The 20755-nt window shown below is 30.7% G+C and overlaps 1 protein-coding gene across 4 annotated transcripts; it reads right to left on the bottom strand.

The window, feature by feature from the left end:
- Positions 1-4501: 4501 nt before the first annotated feature.
- On the bottom strand, positions 4502-16165 carry LOC111619240 (potassium voltage-gated channel subfamily KQT member 5-like). 4 transcript variants are annotated; one of them, XM_023360934.1, is made up of 13 exons: positions 15948-16165; positions 15652-15778; positions 15385-15560; positions 14465-14593; positions 13327-13437; positions 13060-13244; positions 12562-12633; positions 11874-12085; positions 9881-9946; positions 9607-9680; positions 8283-8410; positions 8102-8198; positions 4502-6639 (listed from the first exon to the last, which is right to left on the bottom strand). In XM_023360934.1, the coding sequence occupies exons 1-13, from the start codon at positions 16029-16031 to the stop codon at positions 6037-6039; spliced, it is 2064 nt and encodes a 687-aa protein (XP_023216702.1). In that variant the 5' UTR covers positions 16032-16165; the 3' UTR covers positions 4502-6036. The 4 variants fall into 4 exon arrangements, with proteins under 4 accessions (XP_023216702.1, XP_023216707.1, XP_023216708.1 ...); XM_023360939.1 differs by lacking the exon at positions 9881-9946; XM_023360940.1 differs by lacking the exon at positions 12562-12633.
- Positions 16166-20755: the final 4590 nt, after the last annotated feature.

Genomic DNA, 20755 nt, shown 5'->3' with positions numbered 1-20755 from the left:
GTCATGAAAATTTAATCTTTCTACATTATTCCGAGACTGCTTAATAGAAAACGAAGTCAGGAAAACTAACTACCCATCATGTAGCTGATGTAACCTCAAGATATTATTCAATTGTTCTGTCTCTATGAGGATCAGTGATATTATCTAGATAGAGAAATTATCCTACGGAACCTGCCTACAGCGTAATATGCTAATCCACAGCTTCATCTTGATAAATGATATACATATATGTATATAACGCGAAACCTCATTTTGACAAACTGTATATTGACATTAAAAGATGTGAACATCTATATATGTATCCTGAGGGTAATGAATATAACTTGTGTTATATGTTAACTTTAAAAATTTTTCGAGGTGGTGGCCTGTGCAGAATACGTCGAGCTCTGTCTCTCACTGCTTGCCCAACTCATTGTGGGCCTGGCCAATTTTACAGTAAGCCTGGAAAAAAGTCCATTGAGGCGAAGAGTGTAAAAACCTAAAAATATAATTTTCATTTCAGTGAATTTTATATTTATTTTCTACAAAAATAAGTTTTTGAATTAATGAAGTTATTATGTGACGTCACAGAGTTTTCTATGATGTCATCATTTGTACCGGTCGAGTGTGGATCAGTATTGTTATATATGATACTATTCAATGAATACGTCTGTGCCTTGCTGATAAGTTCTTAACGGTCGATGCTTCCTAATAGTTTCTGTCGGGTGTTTTGCTTCTTTTATATAAATATTTTTTGTAAAATTATATTGTATAAAATTGCTTTTGATGTGGTAAACAATTTTAATTTAATTGGGCTGAAATTTGAAAAAATTACAGACAAATTCCCACTGTCATCCGTCCATTGTCTGTCTGTCCTTCCTTAATCTCGAGAACGGAGTTAGATACATGAAAATCGAGAAAAGATATGGAAGGCGTAGGGGTTGTATGCCCATTAACTATATACAAACTTCCGATTTTCACCGGAAGTAATATTATCTTAATTCAAAAATTTTCCCCTGAAAAGAGTTAGATACTGGCACTCTCTGTTGCTAGCAGGAAAAGTATGATGTACAGGGGCAATACGCAACTAATTTGAGATGGAGAGCATATATTTAAAATTAATCTAAATGAATTAAAAATATGATTAAAAATTGCAGCCTGGCATTGTGACGATGCCACAATAAATAATTGCTCGTTCGTTTATATATTTTTTTTATTACTGCAATTGTATTGCATTTTCAATAACAGCAACAATGAGAAAATGAACCCATTCTAATTAAAAATGAATACAAATTTTTTTTCGAAAGATGCATTTTTATGAGAGTGAAAAGACTGGAATATATTAACCGATTTGAATTTATTTGCATATTTTAAATTTTAATTTTATGAGTTTTTGAAGATTGGATAAGATAACGCAACGCATGGACGATTCCCACGGAGGAATGTCTCCAGGAGGATTTCAATGGGAAACTGGTCACTATATAGATGTTAGAAAGGTGAAGAAAACCTGGAAACTTGCAAAATTTCCACATGGCCAGTTCGTTAGTCAGGCGCGAACCCTGAATAGTGTTGAGTACTTTTATCGACTCGGCCACTGGTGGCGGTTAGTTTTTGAGACCTGATTTGTTTTGTTCGTATACGCCACTTATCGCATGGCCGAATACGAACAAAACAAATTGGGAAGACTTTCTATAGAAAATTAGTTCCTATTTAGGTGTTACAAACGTAAAAACCCGGAAAACTGTACGTGGTCAGCTCATTGGCAAGGTGCGAACCCATCTGATACTAAACTTTTTTTTTTATTTCCATTCGAACTGGTACATAAAATTACGTTTCAATTTTTTAAGATTATTTATTTATGTGAAAAATCACGTAATTTTTCCAAGCAGGTCGACCCCATTTCGGGTCGGACAGCTTGTAATGAGCACAATTATAGCAATCTTTACGGCCAATAACTTTAATAATCATTACTTGCATTAAAATGGCATCACACCAGGCTCTGTTTTTCTTCCATGGAATATAATAATTTAAATAATGATAATAATAATAATAATAATAAACAATCTGATTAATGGGATTTATCAAATTGAACATAAAAAGTAATTATAACGATCAAGAAAAATATTTGTTTAGAGAAACCGCAGATTATATTCACAACTTTTTATAACCCTTTCTACCCTGTGGACACTGAGAGAGCCTTTCTAGCTAGACCATCATGGGTTCTGCCAGGCTGGTCGGATGATATCCGAAAATCTCCTGGAATTTTTCGCTTTATTTGGATCCCTCAGAACGGCAGGCTGCCACCTTAGCTGTTCGGCCATCCGGCCGATTTTATTTACTTTTATTGAATGCACGTTTATTATTTATTAGTAAGTACGATTTCATATAACAGGGGTGGCCAACCTGCGGCTCGCGAGCCACATGCGGCTCTTTGAAGGACTATTTGTGGCTCTCGATAAATGTACCCGAGTTCTCTTTTCATTTTTGTGTTATTATATTTTAAAAAATTATTATCGTCCGTATGTGTTTCAAAATGTCTTTTAAATTACTAACAACAAATATAAAAGACTAAGTGCAATGTTGTAACAAATTTCATTTCCGTCCAAGTTAAGAATGATATGACTCATCGAAAACTGCGCGAACGAACATAAACAGTAGTGTAATCGTCCGTTAGCGACGGACTTCAGACCGATTTTGAATTTGTAAACTGTCATTGCAATGGACAGTTGACATTGTGCTCTGGAGGAAACAATTTGTATCACTCTTGCTACGGATATAATTTGTAATCTGGAATTTTTTGCATACCTTTTTAATACGTATTTAATTGCGGCTCGCGAAAAATTTCAAATTTTGAAAAATGGCTCGGACTATCAAGGAGCTTGGCCACACTGGTCATATAAGATTTATTCGTTTAATTAAAATTAAATACGGTTTTAACAAATTACTTAATAAAAATCGATCACGATTCAATAAAAATTCATTAAACACTGCTGGAAAACACTATGATTAAAATTTACAGTAGATTTTAACTGTTTTGATAAAAATAACACAGGAAATTCTGGTAATGCCCACTCAAAATTCTTGGTTTACATATTTAATAATTATTACATAGGACTCATAAAACAGTATATTTTGAAAACTCTAAGCTCTCGCCAGATTAGTTAATGAGATAATTTCACAATTTCTAAAAATGGAAGAATATAACAGTCAAGTTCAAAACACACACATACGTCAGTTAAATTCAAAACGATATATATATTACAAATAAACGTATGTACACTTACAAAGGTTCACAAAACAAACATTCACAAAACTTCAGATGTTAACAAAGTTCTACACATTTATCCACGACACAGGTCCGTCGAAAAGACACCTTGCGACGGATTAACTCTAAAGTCATTTACAACTCAACGAGACGAAACAATCTTCTGGACCAGCTTAGGCGAACTAAAGACCAACGTGAGTTCCAATGATGTATCCTAGGCGAACTAAACTTCCCGCCACAACTCAATCCTTTTATAGGATTGAAGAAGAATTGGATTCCACCAATCAGCGCTTAGCAGCGCTACAAGACGTCCGCCGATGGTGCGATGTCTCTCAACCAATCAGCGGTCGAGTCTTCAAAAGTGGTCCGATTGCCGTTTCTATGACGACAACCGTCATTCGTCGAACAAATGGAAAAGCGCGGGAAAACCGTGTGCCAGACGATTTTTATCCGACAGTAACATCTGATTGGATTGGATAAATGGAATAAGGCGATGCAACACGAGGGCGATCCGCGAGGACTTTCTAATGGAAACTGGTTCTTACTCAAGTCTTAGACACCTGAAGAAAAACCGGAAAACCTGTTGGTGAGATGCCACTAACCCAGTATTTAACGGTTTTATTCACTCGACTGTTGAAGGGCACAATTGGACTGGTTAACACGACTGAGGGATGAAAATGATCTTCCGACCGAAACTGTTTATAAAGAAATAATACACACACACAAAAGTCTAAATTAGCTTCGAACTCGAATCTTATTTTTAGGACAACGGTGATCGTGACCTAAAAATAGTCGATGATTATCCAATTATCATTTATCTTTCTCAGATTTGTCAGTATGAAACATCAACCCATTTTGAAACAAAATTTGACCATTTGATTTTTTTTTTCATACAGACTTTTATTTAAACTGCATAGCCTAAAATTTAATGGAAAACTTTCGTAACATAATTCAAAAAGAATTATATAGTCGAACCTTCAATAATGGTCACTTTTCAAGAACTTTTGTTTCTTACATAAATGCAAAATAATCTCCAAACAACGTCCATTTTTTTATTTCCATCTGTGACCATTGTTCACAGGTCTGTGTTGATTTGGTATAGAAAAATTCTTAGTATATTTGTTAAATAGAGCTAAACATACATTCTCTGTAGAATAATATTTTTAATTTGTTTCATAAAAATAAAATATTTATTTATTATTTTTTAAATATAATTAATTAATGTATAAAAATAAGACTCCACACGATAGACACGAATTCTCATCACCAAGTTTATTATTTTTATTTGTACATTTGAATCCCGTTTACCTCAAATAAACAAAACACAAGACAAACGTTTACTTCAGCACCTCTGAGAAACTAAACAGTCAAATTTTTTATGTAAATATTTACAAATAAATACAAGAAACTTTATTAAATAAGAATTATGTACTTTTAAGAATGAAAGTGTTTTCTGATGTTGATAAAATTCAGAAGTTGATCACACTAGATGGAATAGCAATCTGTACTTAAAAACATATAAGAAGTGTCGTTTTGTCTAAATAGTGTACACTTTTACGTCAAACTGACGTCACTATCTCAAGAAAATTGTATGAATGACGTCAAATTGATGTAATAGAGTACATTATTCGGATAGAACAAATAGTGTCGTTTTGTCTAAATAGTGTACACTCTTACGTCACATTATGTTAAGTGTACACTGACGTCATTAGCTCAATAAAGTTGTAAGAATGACGTCAAATTGATGCAATAGAGTACATTATTCGGATAGAACGAATAGTATCGTTTTGTCTAAATAGTATACACTTTTACGTCACTTTAACGTTAACTGGCGTCATTACCTCAAGAGAACTGTAAGAATGACGTCAAATTGATGTAATAGTGTACATTATTCTGATAGAACGAGTACACCTAAGGAAATGAAGTGACATTACTTTCGTTCGTAATTTATAACTTACATCCCAAATTCTACGTGCATTCAAAAATCTATTCGATAATATTTTTGTGGCGAAAATAGATCATTTCTTAATCACCTAGTAGTTAATAGGAAGTCACATGATGAAGGCTTTTATCTTTTCGTTAATGAATAGCTCGTTGTTTTGGGCTAAAAGAAGGCGTGAAGAGAGCGAGAAAAAGAGATACAGATAGATAAATAGTAGAAATGTCATCCTTAATGGCGACGTGCTGCTTTTTTAAGTGAAAGTAAATCTTGTTTTGTTAAGCGATGTTTAAAAAAATTCTTGGACTTTTGAGCTAATTTAGACCAAACTGTAAACATCCTTCTCATTCGGTAATTTGGAGTTATTGCCATTTTTCTTTTAGCTCAATAATCCCATTTTTGAATATCATAATGATGTAGAACAAGATGCTAATTATATATACATGATCTCATTCTCTACATTCTGTTTTCTTGTGCATCAAAGATGGTAATTATGTGCAATGTAGCAAAAAAAAAAGCTTGTATTATACAATGATCGAAGACTAAAATTCTTATTCTCAGTTTATATGTGGAATGGAAGAATTTGTCATCTAGCTAATGTAGACTCGCACCATCTTAAAAAATTTGGTCGTTATTCTAATCTCTATCTGTGCATTGAAAGGCTATGGAAGCCACCATCTATGGTCACTTCGTTCGTCTCGTAAATGGCTGGATCCTGTTGTAGATCCGAGTGCTTGATATTATAGTATTCTAGAAATGGAAAGAAAAATCTTTCCTAGATTGAGAAATGGGCTGTTTTTTATTACCTGAGTTAAAGACTAGATGATATGGATGGAATGTGGAGCATTTGCTGTTAAACTTTCAAGTCATTTGTACGTAAAATTACGTCCGAATCCGTCAGCACCGATTTCACATCACAGTCAGATTGCTTCCTTAATAATTCTGTATTTTCAGAAATCTGTTCACCGTCTCCTAGAGATTCAACTTCGGTTCCTAGAGTACTAGTTTCTGAGATTTCGACGTTAACAGAATCACCAGAAGAGAAGAAAGAGACTTTTGATTCACCTCCAGTTTCCGCATCAATTCTGATGCTGGGTGTAGTCACCTCAGATTGTTCAATTGTAGAATTGAAACTAGCTTCTAGAGAATGCCTCACGGTTACTTTCTTCTTAAGTCTTTGTCCCAGATCCGAGTTACCTCGATGGATGGTACGTTCGAAGCTTTTGGCTACGGGCGTGTTTGGCTCACTGGCTTGTTTATCTACCAATATGGATTTGGGTTTAGGCATTATAGCGGAACTAGAAGATGCGGTCGCAATGGGACTACTAGTTGGGGCGAGAGATTGCTGATAATGATGAATTGGAGGATTTGGTACCGGTTGAGAAGCTAATAATCGACTACGGTCTTCTATGTACATTTCCATAAATTGATCCAGTTTTGTTTCTATGTCTTCCACCTGTTCGACAAGATTTTGATTTCATTATTTTGACAATTTCAATGTTTACTTATTTTTATTATTAAAAAAAGCGAAGAATAAATGGGGTTAAAAATCTAAATTTAAAACGTTATTTTAGTCTGCAATTATTAATTAAATTAGATATATAGTCAAACCTCAATATAGCACCATTATTTTCTGGCTTCCGAAATTGGTGCTAAATAAATGAAACAATAGGAATTGTATACAATGATGAGGTCTACAAGCAAGTTTGAAATTCATGTGATTTAGCAATAAAAAATAATATTTTCGATGCAAAATCGTGCGTTTATTCACTGGAGCCAAAGTATTTTCCGTTTAATTAATATCTAATAAGAAAATCCGTTCGCTAGCTATGTTCATTGGCGCTATATCGAGGTTCGATTGTATAAATTTTGAACTGAAGAACCGTAAGTTTTCCTTAAGAAATAAGAAAAATTCAACATTAACAGATTAACAAATGTATGCTTTTAAATAGAGATCCTACGGCTATTTAAGTTGTTTACTTAGAAGTTCGCAAGAGTACAGAATAATTTTGCAATTACTTGTGTTTCTTATACAAACAAATATCATTGCAAAATGTATTGTCTCGATTGTACGAATCATACGAATGGAATGAAAGAATAAATATTTATTAAAGTTAAACTGAGCAATATTATTCTTTAAATAAATTCGTTTACGCGCATTTATGCTGAATCTTATGCAATTATAATTTCACGGAAAAATTAAACTTCGATATAGTGTCACTTTTATAAAGCGCCAATAAACACTTGAAAACGGATCTTACTCTTAAATATTATTAAATAGAAAAGGCTTCAACTGTGTCAATTAATAAATATACGATTCAAAGTTCACTGTTATTTACTGTCGAATTTCAAACTTGTTTGTTTGAGGTCTTTCGATTTAGCGTTGAATTCTATTTAATGCCAATTTCGGAGGCGAACAAATGGCGACGCTATATAGAGGTTTGACTGTAACAAAATTTAAAAGAACTTCCACAATGACTCATTTCGATAGTGTAATCAGAGAGGGGCGATGTATCTCGGCCTCCCTTACTTTTATAAATAAATAAATGAAGAAGAAATACTCAAATACTCTTATACACATGTCGAAGAGTCTCACGATATTGTACATACTTGTATACATAATTATACATTTTTGAATAAACTCATTAACTACAACAATACGCGGACGATTTTCTATATTGCAGCCATGTCCATTTATCATTTAAAGTACTGTAATATAATTTTCTCGTAGAATATCCATTGAAAGACAACTATTTTTCAATACTTTTCTATAAATAAGCTCTAACTTAACAAAAGAATCAAACTACAGTTAAACTTCGATATAGCGTCACCCTTTTAAAACGCCAATGAATAGCTGCGCCAGCTGTCAGCTTTTAATTACGTACAGCTTTGTTAACGTCACAATTAATCAAACTTACACTTCTTTCAACTTTTACGATCCTCGAAGCTAAGCTAATTTTCGATTCGTAAACATCCTTCGCTTTAGATCCCGCTTTTCCTAAAATTTGATCCAATCTGCGTAGATAAAAAAAATAAAATAGTTTTTAGATTAATATTACAAATATTAATCTAAAAACTTTAATAAAATTTAATTACAACCTGGATTGAACGTTCTTCACTCTGCTTAAAAGATCCACGTGTCCAGCTGAGTATTGTTCTATAACATCTTTGACGTCGTAAGGTTTTAAGGCCTCTTTGAATTTTCTTCTAGCCACAAAATATTTTATCTAAAATAATAAAAAAATAAATAAAAAAGATAGGTAGAACATATTACTTTTCTGTAGATAGAGGAAACCTTAATCTTCAGCAAAAGATTTGGAGTTATCGATAAGAAAACCTGTTACTGTAAATGGTAAAACAGATAGGAAAACAAAACCCTCGAACTGTGAGGATTTATTTTATAGAATTTCACCTTTAGATTTTTCCATTTGAAAGATTAAAATGATAGAAATCATACGAGTGCTATTTTGGAATCCCTTTCAATTTTTTAAAGAAATTTTCTCAACTTGTATAAAAATTGATTTCTCTTTTTGTACGTTTCAGCATTTACAAGGACTCTTTTTAAGTGCCAATCTTTTCTTTAGTTATTTACGAATCGAACTTATCCATTAAAGTTAATTTAAGGTTTCGATTTGGCCTTAGAATTCGGTTTAAAATTTCGAAATTTTTTTAGTTATTGCTGTTTTTTTTTTCAAATAGAACTTCTTGCTTAAATAAGACGAAATCATTTTCTGTTTCCTCCGGCTTGGATTTAAGGGATAAGGTAACGCAACACGTGGGCGATCTGCTAACAGAGATGATGGGAAGACTTTCTATAAGAAACTGGACCGTATTTAGATGTTAGACAAGAGGAGATGTGGAAAACTGCACCGTTTGTCAGGTGTGAACCCACGACCTAATTTTAGTGGTTTCGAAAGAGTTAAAAATATTTTAAATCTAGAAAAAAAATTAAGTAATAATTTAAAACACATTTATGAATGATTTCATTGAATTTTTATGGTTATGTTTGTATTTTTCTGCTTCAGTAGGCAATTCCATTATCCTTTACATCTTATTAATGAAATCAAAACAAAAGGATTATAAAGATAAAATTGCTGAATTAATAAATGAAAGAGAAGAGTAAAGCTAATTTATCTTTATTATTCATCATTATTATTGAATTTATAACTAAATATGTATTAATGATAAATTAAATAAGAGAAAGACGGAGCTTGATATGGAAACGAATTGTAAACATGTTTACGAAAACAAACCCATAGATAAGAAGAGAGGAGATTGAGATACCTCAGAAGTGAAGCAAGCATTTGATCAATGAATTATGGCCATTTTATCTTAAATTTTTACAATTTTCTATAGCTTCTGATAGTATATATTTAATTTTATGTACAATAACGATATTTTTACTATTAAAAAAATAATCTACCTTTCTAAGTGCTCTTATAGCATTTTTATGTTGTTTTGTAAGTACTGTAAGATGTGGCTCTTCAGCTTCTTCATCTACAAATAAAAAAAACATGTAAAATTGAAAAAAAAATAACTTAGAGTTTTCTTAAACAGCAGCAATAAATATATTAATTGATCGTATATTGTTTGTTTAAAGCTAAACCATACCCACAACTAGAGATAAATTAGGTTAATATAATTTATTAATAATGTAAATTTTTCCATAAAAATCACCCACGAAAGTTATTTCTTACCAAAAGGTGGACTTTCTCTACGTGCTCTGAGAAAGAAACTGCTACAGAAACTGCCTCTCCTAGATCCTATTCTTGGACAAATAATGATTCCATTAGGTCATTCTAGAAAATTTCACAAACTTTCTACAACTATGTACTGGGATCAAATGGCATAAGACAGTCTGAGTTTGTACAAAGCAAAGCAGTGAAGCAAATGTAGTTTGGGTGGGAAAGACGGTAGTTGTTTTTCTATTATTTACACAAGAATAATGGGAAAATGTCTTTGGTATCGTGTGACTATTACAGTTTATATTTAAACAAACAAAATTTCCTTTTTACATGAAAAAAAAATTAGTCACAACGTTCAAAGATATTTTCTCATTAATTTAAGAAATAAATAATTAGCATAGTGCTACAATATACATAAATCAAGTGCTTAAAGTGCATGTGCAGTGCATTCAAATTTGAAAAAATACTGCAAATGAAAAAAAAAAAACAAAAGCACAAAGCAAATATCCTGTAGGTCAGCCATTTACTCAGAGGTGCAGTGCTATACTACTTGTACCTAAAAAGTGCTTGAGAATCTTTAAACTAAATCTAAGATACATAAGTTAATTAATTTATTTAATTTTCTATGGGGACTAATCTAAATTTGAATAGAGTAAAATGCTTTAAAATTCTTTAAATGACAAGAAAAAAGGAGGATTTAAATTAAATAAAGTAAGAATTTACATTTGATTTATATACTTTTTTAAATTGTAATTAAAATTAATTTTTTATTAGTTTTATTTAATAATCCTATTGCTAATTATATTAAAATTTAATCGAATATTTCTAGATGAATTCTTTTTTTTTTCTTTTTAACTGGTTTTTTCCTATCTCCGCCTTAGTTCTTGTCCAACAATTAATTATAATATTATTCTTTTTAAACACGTGTTTTTCTATTTCCAACGTTTGAAGACAATTTATATTACAGAGAAGTAATATTTATTCTAGATATTAAATCAAATATAAACAATTACACACTTAAATGTTTCGGACCATAGGCTTTAAGCACTGCAAACCTGGTAATGCTTCGCCACAGGATTTATAGACGGGCGACAACGCAACGAAAGGTGGATGAGTGAATTCTTTCTGCAGCATGTTGCATAGACCCCATGGGGCAGCAGCCTCTTCCAGAAAACATTCTCAGGTAGCACCATGCAGAACATCACAGATATTGGAGAGGAAAGGATGACATGCGAGAAAAGGAAGAGAAAAGACAAACAACACTGGTCAATCATAACATGCAACAATAAATTAACATTTACTATACAAATAAATCACTATTAATATTATAAACACGAAATTATTAACAAACATCAAACAAGCACAAAACTTTCTCGAAGAGTTTGCAGTTTCCTAGCAGGAAGTTTTTATTTTACTTATTTTTTTTTAAATCTTCAAACTAGGGTTGTTGCTCTGAAATTCATAATAAAACAATATCATTTTATCCAGGAGCGTATCCAGGGGAGGATGCTTATAATGCCAATCCTTTTACTTTAAAATATAAATAAATATAATTTATATGGCATGACTTCAGTTAAGTAACTAAAAGTAATTTTAAGGTAATTAAAATAAGGTAATCAATTACACGACAGGGGAGAACGTGACTTGGACCCCTAACAGCACCCATAGTCTGAAAATACTGGATACGCCACTGATATTATCTATGAAATTGACTCGCGAAGTCTTGTTATTGAATGATATTGCACATGATTTTTTTTTTCAAAAATTTAATACTTATTTTTTAAATAAAAAAGAAAGTTGAAAAAGTTTCCTCCTCTGAAATGTTTTAAAGCGTCGTAGGAGCCATAAACATCGAGAGAAAAATCAATACCGAGTCGTTTATGTTAATATTATTCCTGACATCAGTTTGTTTCTTCTGTTTTGATCAAAGCACCGCATTCCATATGCTTAACGTAAGGTTTTTTGACCTCAAACTGTCGATAGAAAGCAAAAAATTGATATCTACCATCCGAGTTGCGCTTGGAAGCATCAGAGACATCTTTGGACACGCTGTCTTCGCTGTAGCTAGCTGGGATACGGGAACCCAGGTTGTCTGTGGAAGAATTGGAATCACCGAACCGACTTCTGGGCATGGGGGAATGTGTATGAGTTGCCATAGGTTGCTTGTGTCTCCTAATGGTGGATAGGCGACTGACGAAGGAAGTATTGTGCTTGAAACTGGAACAGAATGAGATTCGGTCATCCAATCGAATTCGATTAAACAACATCATTCATTCTTATCTCTAGTAGAAAATGGATTAGAGATAAAGAAAAAGAATGAGAAAATAAAGAAAGATGTGCAGAAAGGCTTATGTTATTGTAGGATTGCTTATAAATTCTCCATTCTATCTTTTCCTAATTAATCAATTAAGAAAAGAGAATTTCTTTTATAAAAAATTTTAAATAATTGTATCCCTTTCTATACATTTTCCTGTGATATATTTTTTGATAAACAAATAAATTTGACGAAGCTACTTTTAATGTATACAAAAGAAAATCCTTGCTCAATAAAATTAACGAAATGGTAAAATAAAATTTGAATATTTTTTCCAAGAGGGAATAATTTGGAATTCTCCTTTTTAAACTTTAAGCCCAACATAAGTAATTGGATTTGTTTGTATTTTCCAATAAGTAGTTACCTTTCTGATACTTACAGACTTCCCCCTCCGGGTGGTAGATCCAGCCTATCTCTGCGTTTAGTGCTTGTAAAGGAAGAAGTCGTATAACTGGAAAAACAGTGCAAAGATGCTGAAGGATAACAGTGCAATTTGTTTTCTCCGTTCAATCGTTCCTCGTGAAAAAATAAACATCTTTCTTATTTTATTACGCCAAGGAAGGATGGAACGAAGATTTAAAAGTGAGAATAAAGTAGGAAAGAAAATAAAGCATTAGGATCAGAAAACAAGACAGAGTTATGCTGCTCATTTTTTTTTCAAATCTTTTCATTTAAATAAAGGTAATTTAACATATGGAATGACTTACACATCACCAATAAAAGGGTTCATGATCAAGTTTCTTACTTGTCTTTATTACTTTAAATCAAGCTTATTGTTTAATATTTATCATCGTCTTACCTTTCTGATTAATTATATATTTTAAAAAAATTATTTTCTACTTATTTTTCATATAAAAAAATAACTAAATAAACTTACGCGGGTGGACTTGGAAGGGGTAACTGATGAATTTTCCATGTAGCTACTGACATGGAATTTTCATCGGCTGCATAACACCTCCATAAGCATTGAATTAGAGTTGCTGCCGGAACCCTTCGCCTAATCATATGCTTCTGACGTTGCTGCTGCTGCACTTTTAGTGCAAAACCCGATCCCAATATTCCCTACACGTTTAAAAGACGTTTAAAATTTATTTAACGAGACATGATTTGTAAAAATTTTCTACTTTTTTCTTTCTTTACTTACGGCTGGCAGAGCGAAGAAAGATATGCCCAAAAGGGCACAAAAGGCAGCTATTAATTTACCAGGCCACGTGATGGGTACGGTATCACCGTACCCGACAGTACAGAGTGTAATCTGAAAAATAATCATGAAAAAATATTAGTGTGCTTTAAAAAATCATCGGAAAATCTTGAATTTTCAATATATTTTGCGAATAAATAAGAAAAATATCAGAGAACAAGGTAATTATATGTTTTTATAAGAGTTCATTAGTGAATAATTGGTAAAAATATCGACTGATTTAATATAATTAAGCAGATCTTATTCCTGTAACAAAGTTAAGATATAATTATGAAATTCTATATTTGAAAAAAATAATATTTGGAATTACTTTTAGAACTGAATTAATCATAGAAAATTTTAATTTTGTAAAAAACAGGAAGAGATTGAATTAATGGGATAAGGAAATGCAACACATGGACGATTTACCAAGGGGTTATCTCCTCTCGAGAGGATTTTCTATGGGAAACTAGCCCCTATGTAGGAGTTAGACACGTGAAGAAAACCTAGAAAACTGTACATGGTGAGACACTAAATGCTAGTGGTTTAAGGACGGTAGGTTCAGTACTTAGGGTGATAGGGTAGCAGCGGTATTGAAGTGGTACTGTACCTTCAGTGATTTTATCCACACACTACTGGTAGACAAAAGGAAAGGGAAGAAATACACAAAAATAAAAGATATGAACAAATCATGACGTTTAGAAAGAAATTAAATATTTTGAGTATAAAATTAAAAGATTTTAACAAAAAAAGAGATAGTAAAAGTTTTAATCGCACGGATAAACAGAAAAAAATAAAAAAAAAAAAAACAGAATTATTTAAAACTTAAAGATGAAACAATGTTTCAAAGAATATATAAATAATCATACGAAAGAAATTTTCCGTTTGGTTTGTACTGAATAAAATAAACATTTTTCAGAGATTAAAAGCAAGACATGTCAACTACAATCGGTGCTATACAATAAACATATCTTTCCTACCTTCAAGTCATGTTTTAAATTTCTTATCGTGCATTTAAAAATGAATAATTTAATTTTAAAATTTAAAATTAAAAAAAATATATATATTTTTTTTCAATTTAAAACTTTTAAAACAGACTTACCACACCCCACCATAATGCATCGGCAAAATTTTTATATTTGGAATTTTCTGCATCTTTTTCGGCAAGAAAAACTAAAAATGACGAAAAAATCAATCCCAGGAAGCCAATATAAAGCGTAGTAATTAGTTCCTGTAAGTAAATATTTGTTTTTAATTCGTAACACTAAAATAAATAAATAAAATGTTAATAATACTTTTATACATACTTAAATAAAACTTCTATTTAAAAATAAAAGAAAAAAAATAGATTTATTTATAGATTTATTTACTTTTATTTTTTGTTTTCCTTGCACTTTTGGTCCTTAAATAGACACCTTACTTAATTGTTTGTGAAGTTAGATAAAGAGAACAAAAGCATACAGCATAAGAAATGTACAGATAAAATGTGATTTTGTATTAATTTGTGTTAAATAACAAATGATTTGTGTATTTTTGCTCGTGAAAAACATATTTTTATTTTATTTACAGAAAAATATACTTCAAAATCAAAGTTATACTCAGAAAATGTATCAGGATTCTTTAGAACTTGTATGGGATCCGGGGTAGAGCGGGCCCCTTTTGCATTTGCCTTTTTATTTTTCTTTGTTTTGAACGAATAAGATACTAGAATGTTACATTATTAATAACAATATATAGTTACATAGTCTTAAACAATTTAATTTATTGTTAGTAAAAATAATATTAATTTATAGAAGTAGTCTCTCAGTAAGTTTCTCCAGCCGGGAAAAAAATCCCCAGCACCCCTTTTCGGCGGCCGTAAAGAGAGTTCATTCAAATTGATTTCGAACCTATGTTCGACGGACATTTTTTTCTTGTTAAGCGATCGACGAAGAACAAAAGATGATGAAAATTGTTCTAATCTATAAGATAATCGCTGCACATTACAATTTAAGCGGTAAATGATGCAATAAATCACATTACCTGCCTATGGGCATAAACTACGGAACCTAGCAACTTCCATGTTCCTCCTCGTCTGTCCATTCTCACCATCCTTAGAATCTGGAAGAACCTTAAGCCACGTAAAGCCGAAGCAGCGAACACTTGGCCACTACTCCCGACGGCCAAGACAATAATCGATGCGATAATCACAATTATATCTGAAATTCAATAATATTAATAAAGATAGAATTAGTAACGTGTAATAGTTTTATCCTTATCAAATGTTATTTAATCATTAATTATATTTACCTATGATACAGAAGGGGCTATGAAGGAATCTTAAACGTCCTATCCAACCTTGATAACGAGATCGACAACCAGCCGACCAAAGGCGTAGGAAAAATTCTAATGTGAACCACACTACCATAAGTATTTCCTGAAGATAGAATATTTAGAATGATTCTCTAACATTCAATAACTTGATAAATACTTCACTACGCAGATTATTTTTTTGTACTTCAAACATATTTACACGGTGCAAATGTAATAATACCTTCGACAATGATTTTCATTGCGATTTTCATATAAAACGTTCATTAACTTACCATTCTCAATAAGATATCACTAGAGATCTGTTCGTATTCGCTTATTGTAGAAAATACACTGAGCACAAGACAAAAGAAAACCATACAAAACCTGTAGAAGAGAGAAAACCTTTTAATTCTTATTAATAAAAGCTCACATAACTCAGATTTTTTAAAATAAATAATTGTTTTAAGCTAAATTATATTAAAATTCTGCTTTTAATCGTTAATTTAATTTTCTTTCTTCACCAATAGCCCAGTTAATGAGTTAAAGTGTAATAAAATTTTTAAAAAGTTACATGATATTATCAGTTTTAACTCTATTTCAGAGTATATTTTTATGATCGCTTTACAAAATAATACAAGTTACTATTAATCTCTTAACTAAAATTTTACAACATTCTATTTATATCAAAAATAATACAATTTAAACGTATTAAAGCAGGTTACGAGAGAATTTTAGGAAGTTACGTGTAGTTTAAGGATAAAAGACTGAAGCTAATTCCATTACAATAGTCATAAGCTCCTAATTACAGGGTAGATAAGAGGTATTATGAATCATAATACCAACTGCAAGCAGCTCTCCAAGATATCAACAATCTAAATATACCGATTTTCTCTTCCTTGTTATTTAACATAGAATGTAAATAGCGGAATTCTCTTCTCTGTCATATGCAGTTATATATAGTAGCGTAACAAGGGAGAAGTTTCCTTTGTAAATAAATGAAGAAAAGTTAAATAAGTACAAGAAAACGATTAGAATATAAGAGATGCACTTATATGCATGTGTATAGAATATCTAACACTTTACTCTTCTTCCACAGCATTAGTTGATGAAGAGCAAGCCAGTGGCTGTATCCACTAACGCTGTGCAAAGTTGAAAAATTCATTTTAATTTATGTTAAAAAAATTAATTTAATCTAAAACTTAATTTATTAGGCATTTTATCAAAGTAACAAAACGAATATAAACTTTAAGTAATTATTTTGTAATGAAAAAAAAAAGGAAAATTGCAGAGATTTAGTTTTGATATTGAACTAAATTTTAATTTAAAATAAATGCAAATTTTACTTCAAAGAATTAATACTTTAATTCTTTATAACAAAGAAGAAGAAAGCATAACATTAAAATCTTATAATAAAGCTAAAATTCATTATTTTTTAAGAAAAATATTTATTAAAATGATGTAGTAATGTTCTTTTTTTCTGTATTTAAATAAAGCTTCGATAAGATAAAGAAAATAATCAATCAAAACTTTATCTTGTGTGCATTTTAGCTTAATTTATTTGATGTGGTGCCGATAAAAACAGAAATAATAAATCAGTTTTAAGTCATTTCAAAACGTATATTTGTAAAAAAAATTATATTAATTATTCATTTTCCATGTCAAATTGCAATATAAAGATTATTATTCTTATTGAAACATTGAAGAATTACCTTAATTGAAAATTTTAAAAGAATTAAAACTTGGAATTAATGGATATTAACATAAACAAAAATTATTTCCGGGAAGAATAATAATCAAATTTTTGCGATTTTCTGTACTAATTATTAAATTTAATAAATTTGGAATTCATAAGTACATCTTAATTGAAGTGATGTTTGCTTAAGTGTTATTTACATTCAATTATATTTTAAAAGTTCATTTATAACGTTATTATTAATTATTTTTAAATTATAAATTAAATTAAATTATGTGATTTATAACTTAAGTAAACTAGGAAGTCCATTATGCCCACAAGTTTGGACTATTGTTTTGACCAATTCCATACCTACAGTCCAGACGGTAATCTAAACTATGGGTATGGAATTGGTCAAAATAATAGTCCAAACTTAATGAGATCCCCTATTTGTATATTATTTAACTCTCCTCAACAAGAGGGTCTTTTTAATCTGTTAGTCGTGGATTCGGCATGGGGTCAGATCGCCTCCGAAAATTTATGGTGTTACTCGCTTGGATTCGATCCCGGATGCTCTTTAATCCTCTCGATCATCAGATTGTCGTGTTCTTTTAATTTATATATTTGTAGGCATGAGGCAACGCAACGCATGGATGATCTATCAAGGGGGCATCCTAGAAGGATTTTCTTGATAAACTGATCCCTATTTGGGTGTTATGCAGGCGAGGAAAAATCCGGAAAACTTTACGTGAAAAACCCGTCAGGACGTCAATTTATATTTGATATATTTATAATTATCTTATGTTATTGTATGTACTGTAATATTTTATATCTTCGAATCCTCACCATTTATCGCTTCGTCGCAACAATATCGTTTCTATCCTGAAAGACATTTCATATATCAAATAATTCATCTATACGAATACCAAATTACACTTTATTCATATGAAATTGTTCTTAGTTCACTAACTTTTGTGAATACGTCGACACACTTCAAATCTAAATAAAGATTATTTGAATGGCAGAAATATATATTTTTATAACAAACAATACACTCTGAGTTGCAATTTCATTGCATTTCGTACTCTATTTCAGTTCATGTATTGTATAAATTTTTATTTCCTATCGAATTTTTCTCCTGTTGACATTTCTAGATAACTTTATTTGTCATTCGGCTTGCAATATTTTTTGAATCTGATAGATGTTTTTTTTTCTTTCTTTCTACACTAGAAGAACTTTCCTATTATAGATTTTACGAAGATAAAACAAATTATCGTTTGTTTATGTTTAGTCTTTTGTTATTACGCTAATAAATAAAGAAAAATTGTTTTGAAAATTTCTTTTTCCAATGTTTACAAGTAAATTACAGTCACTTTGTATCGTCGTGTTAGCATGTAAGGAATGTAATTCTTATATTTCAGCGTGACAATTACACACGGAATATTACGAAATTCTAAATTTAATTTACAAATTACAACATTATAATCAAATGAATCGTGTTGAAATAAAAAATTTCAACATTACAAATCTCAACGCACAAACAAATCAGTTAATTTAATTCGTAATTAAATGCAAAAGTTTATTATTATTGTTATTATTAATTCTACAAAATTCATTAAAGTAATTGTTCTACATTTATTAATGAAGAGTTTCTACTTAGTTTATTATTATTGTTATTTTGAATTCTACAAAATTCATTAAAGTAATTGTTCTACATTTATTAATGAAGAGTTTCTACTTAATTTGTTATGCTTAACATTTACATTATTATACATCAGGGACTTACTTTAATTTCAATGAAACTGTTGACTTTTCTAATATTTAACTTATAAAACTTTTAAGATTATATATANTGTTATTATTATTATGGGAAAATATTTAAATTATTTAAAATTATTTTCACATTACCTGATTTGATTTTAAGTAGTTATATAAGTAAATATTTTAAAAAATTACTTAGAAATAAGCAAGCAATTTAAAATTTTTAATGTATTTTCACTTTTTTTTGAGATGTAATTACAGAATTTTATAATTTAAAATGCCGTGATTGTACTTAATTTCATATCGAGTGTGTCATGAAATCTAGTTTCATGCTGCTAAATGTTATATGAAGATTTTGAAGGAAAGCATCAGCAAAAGGAGGATTCTTAAACCAGAACATGATACATGTAAACAAGTCTGACAGTGGCTTTCTTTGTAGCTGACAATATTTGAATTGAATTTCAAAAAACCAAACCCGTATGAGAATATTGCACCTTTTGTTGATAACTGATACTTTCTCGCAAGGTAAAAGGAGCACTTCACGGATTTCATGACGAATTTTTGTTTGTATACAACAATGTGACACGTGGGCAATCCTCCCGGGAGGATTTTCTATGGTAAGGTAAACTGGCCCCTATTTAGATGTTACCAACGTGAAGAAAACCCGGAAAACTCCACGTGGTCAGTCTGTTGGCGAGGCGCGAACGAAGTGGTCAGTATTCAGTGGTGTTATTCACTCGGCCACTGGTGGACTAATTTCATAACACACGCTGTATATAAAACAAAGCAAAAATCATTTCATTGCTCCACAATAAAATGTAAAAATTTGTGTTTCATAGCTTGATAATATACAAATGGTGTTTATTTTACTTAAATCTGTAATGTTCTTGATTTACATTAATATAAAATAAAAACATTTCCTAATGATTTACTTCTCAGTCAATTTCTCTTTGTTTCAACATAGAATTGTACTTGAAGAAATGACACAGAGTAAAAGAATATTTACATATAATTAACTAACGATGAATAAAACAATTTTTAAAAATCTAGCAACGAGTTGCATAACTTTCCCGGTTTTTATGAAATTTTATTTTAAAAATAACATTTGTATTACTAATCAAAATAAATAAATAAATTGTATGTGGCGTCATCTATTATGATATTTTCTTATAAAAATTTTATATATTTTTAATTGTTATAAAATAGCAAAAGACTTAATTTTGAGAGTGGAGATGAGTTTTATAAAACACATGAAAAATTTTTGCCAACACAATGCTAACAATGAGTAAAATCTTCATTAAGTCTGACCCTCACGAAATATATCACGTGACCACCCGCTATCTCCTCATCCCCTTGACCTTTTACAACCAAAATTTAATAGTGTCAATGCCCTTATATACGNACAACTATTTTTCAATACTTTTCTATAAATAAGCTCTAACTTAACAAAAGAATCAAACTACAGTTAAACTTCGATATAGCGTCACCCTTTTAAAACGCCAATGAATAGCTGCGCCAGCTGTCAGCTTTTAATTACGTACAGCTTTGTTAACGTCACAATTAATCAAACTTACACTTCTTTCAACTTTTACGATCCTCGAAGCTAAGCTAATTTTCGATTCGTAAACATCCTTCGCTTTAGATCCCGCTTTTCCTAAAATTTGATCC

The sequence above is a fragment of the Centruroides sculpturatus genome, unplaced genomic scaffold, assembly GCF_000671375.1.
Source record: "Centruroides sculpturatus isolate CEXI.00-Female unplaced genomic scaffold, Cexi_2.0 scaffold38, whole genome shotgun sequence".
Lineage (NCBI taxonomy): Eukaryota > Metazoa > Arthropoda > Arachnida > Scorpiones > Buthidae > Centruroides > Centruroides sculpturatus.
This window is presented reverse-complemented; position numbering and strand designations above follow the sequence as displayed.

What these genes read in the sequence shown, in the direction of transcription:
- LOC111619240 (XM_023360934.1), bottom strand. Translation starts at nt 16,031, where the DNA reads ATGGTTTTCTTTTGTCTTGTGCTCAGTGTATTTTCTACAATAAGCGAA. An exon ending in CCCCTTCCAAGTCCACCCGC is followed by an intron (nt 12,634 to 13,059) that starts GTAAGTTTATTT and finishes CTGTTTTTCCAG; the next exon opens with TTATACGACTTCTTCCTTTA. An exon ending in CTATAAGAGCACTTAGAAAG is followed by an intron (nt 8,411 to 9,606) that starts GTAGATTATTTT and finishes TTATTATTTTAG; the next exon opens with ATAAAATATTTTGTGGCTAG.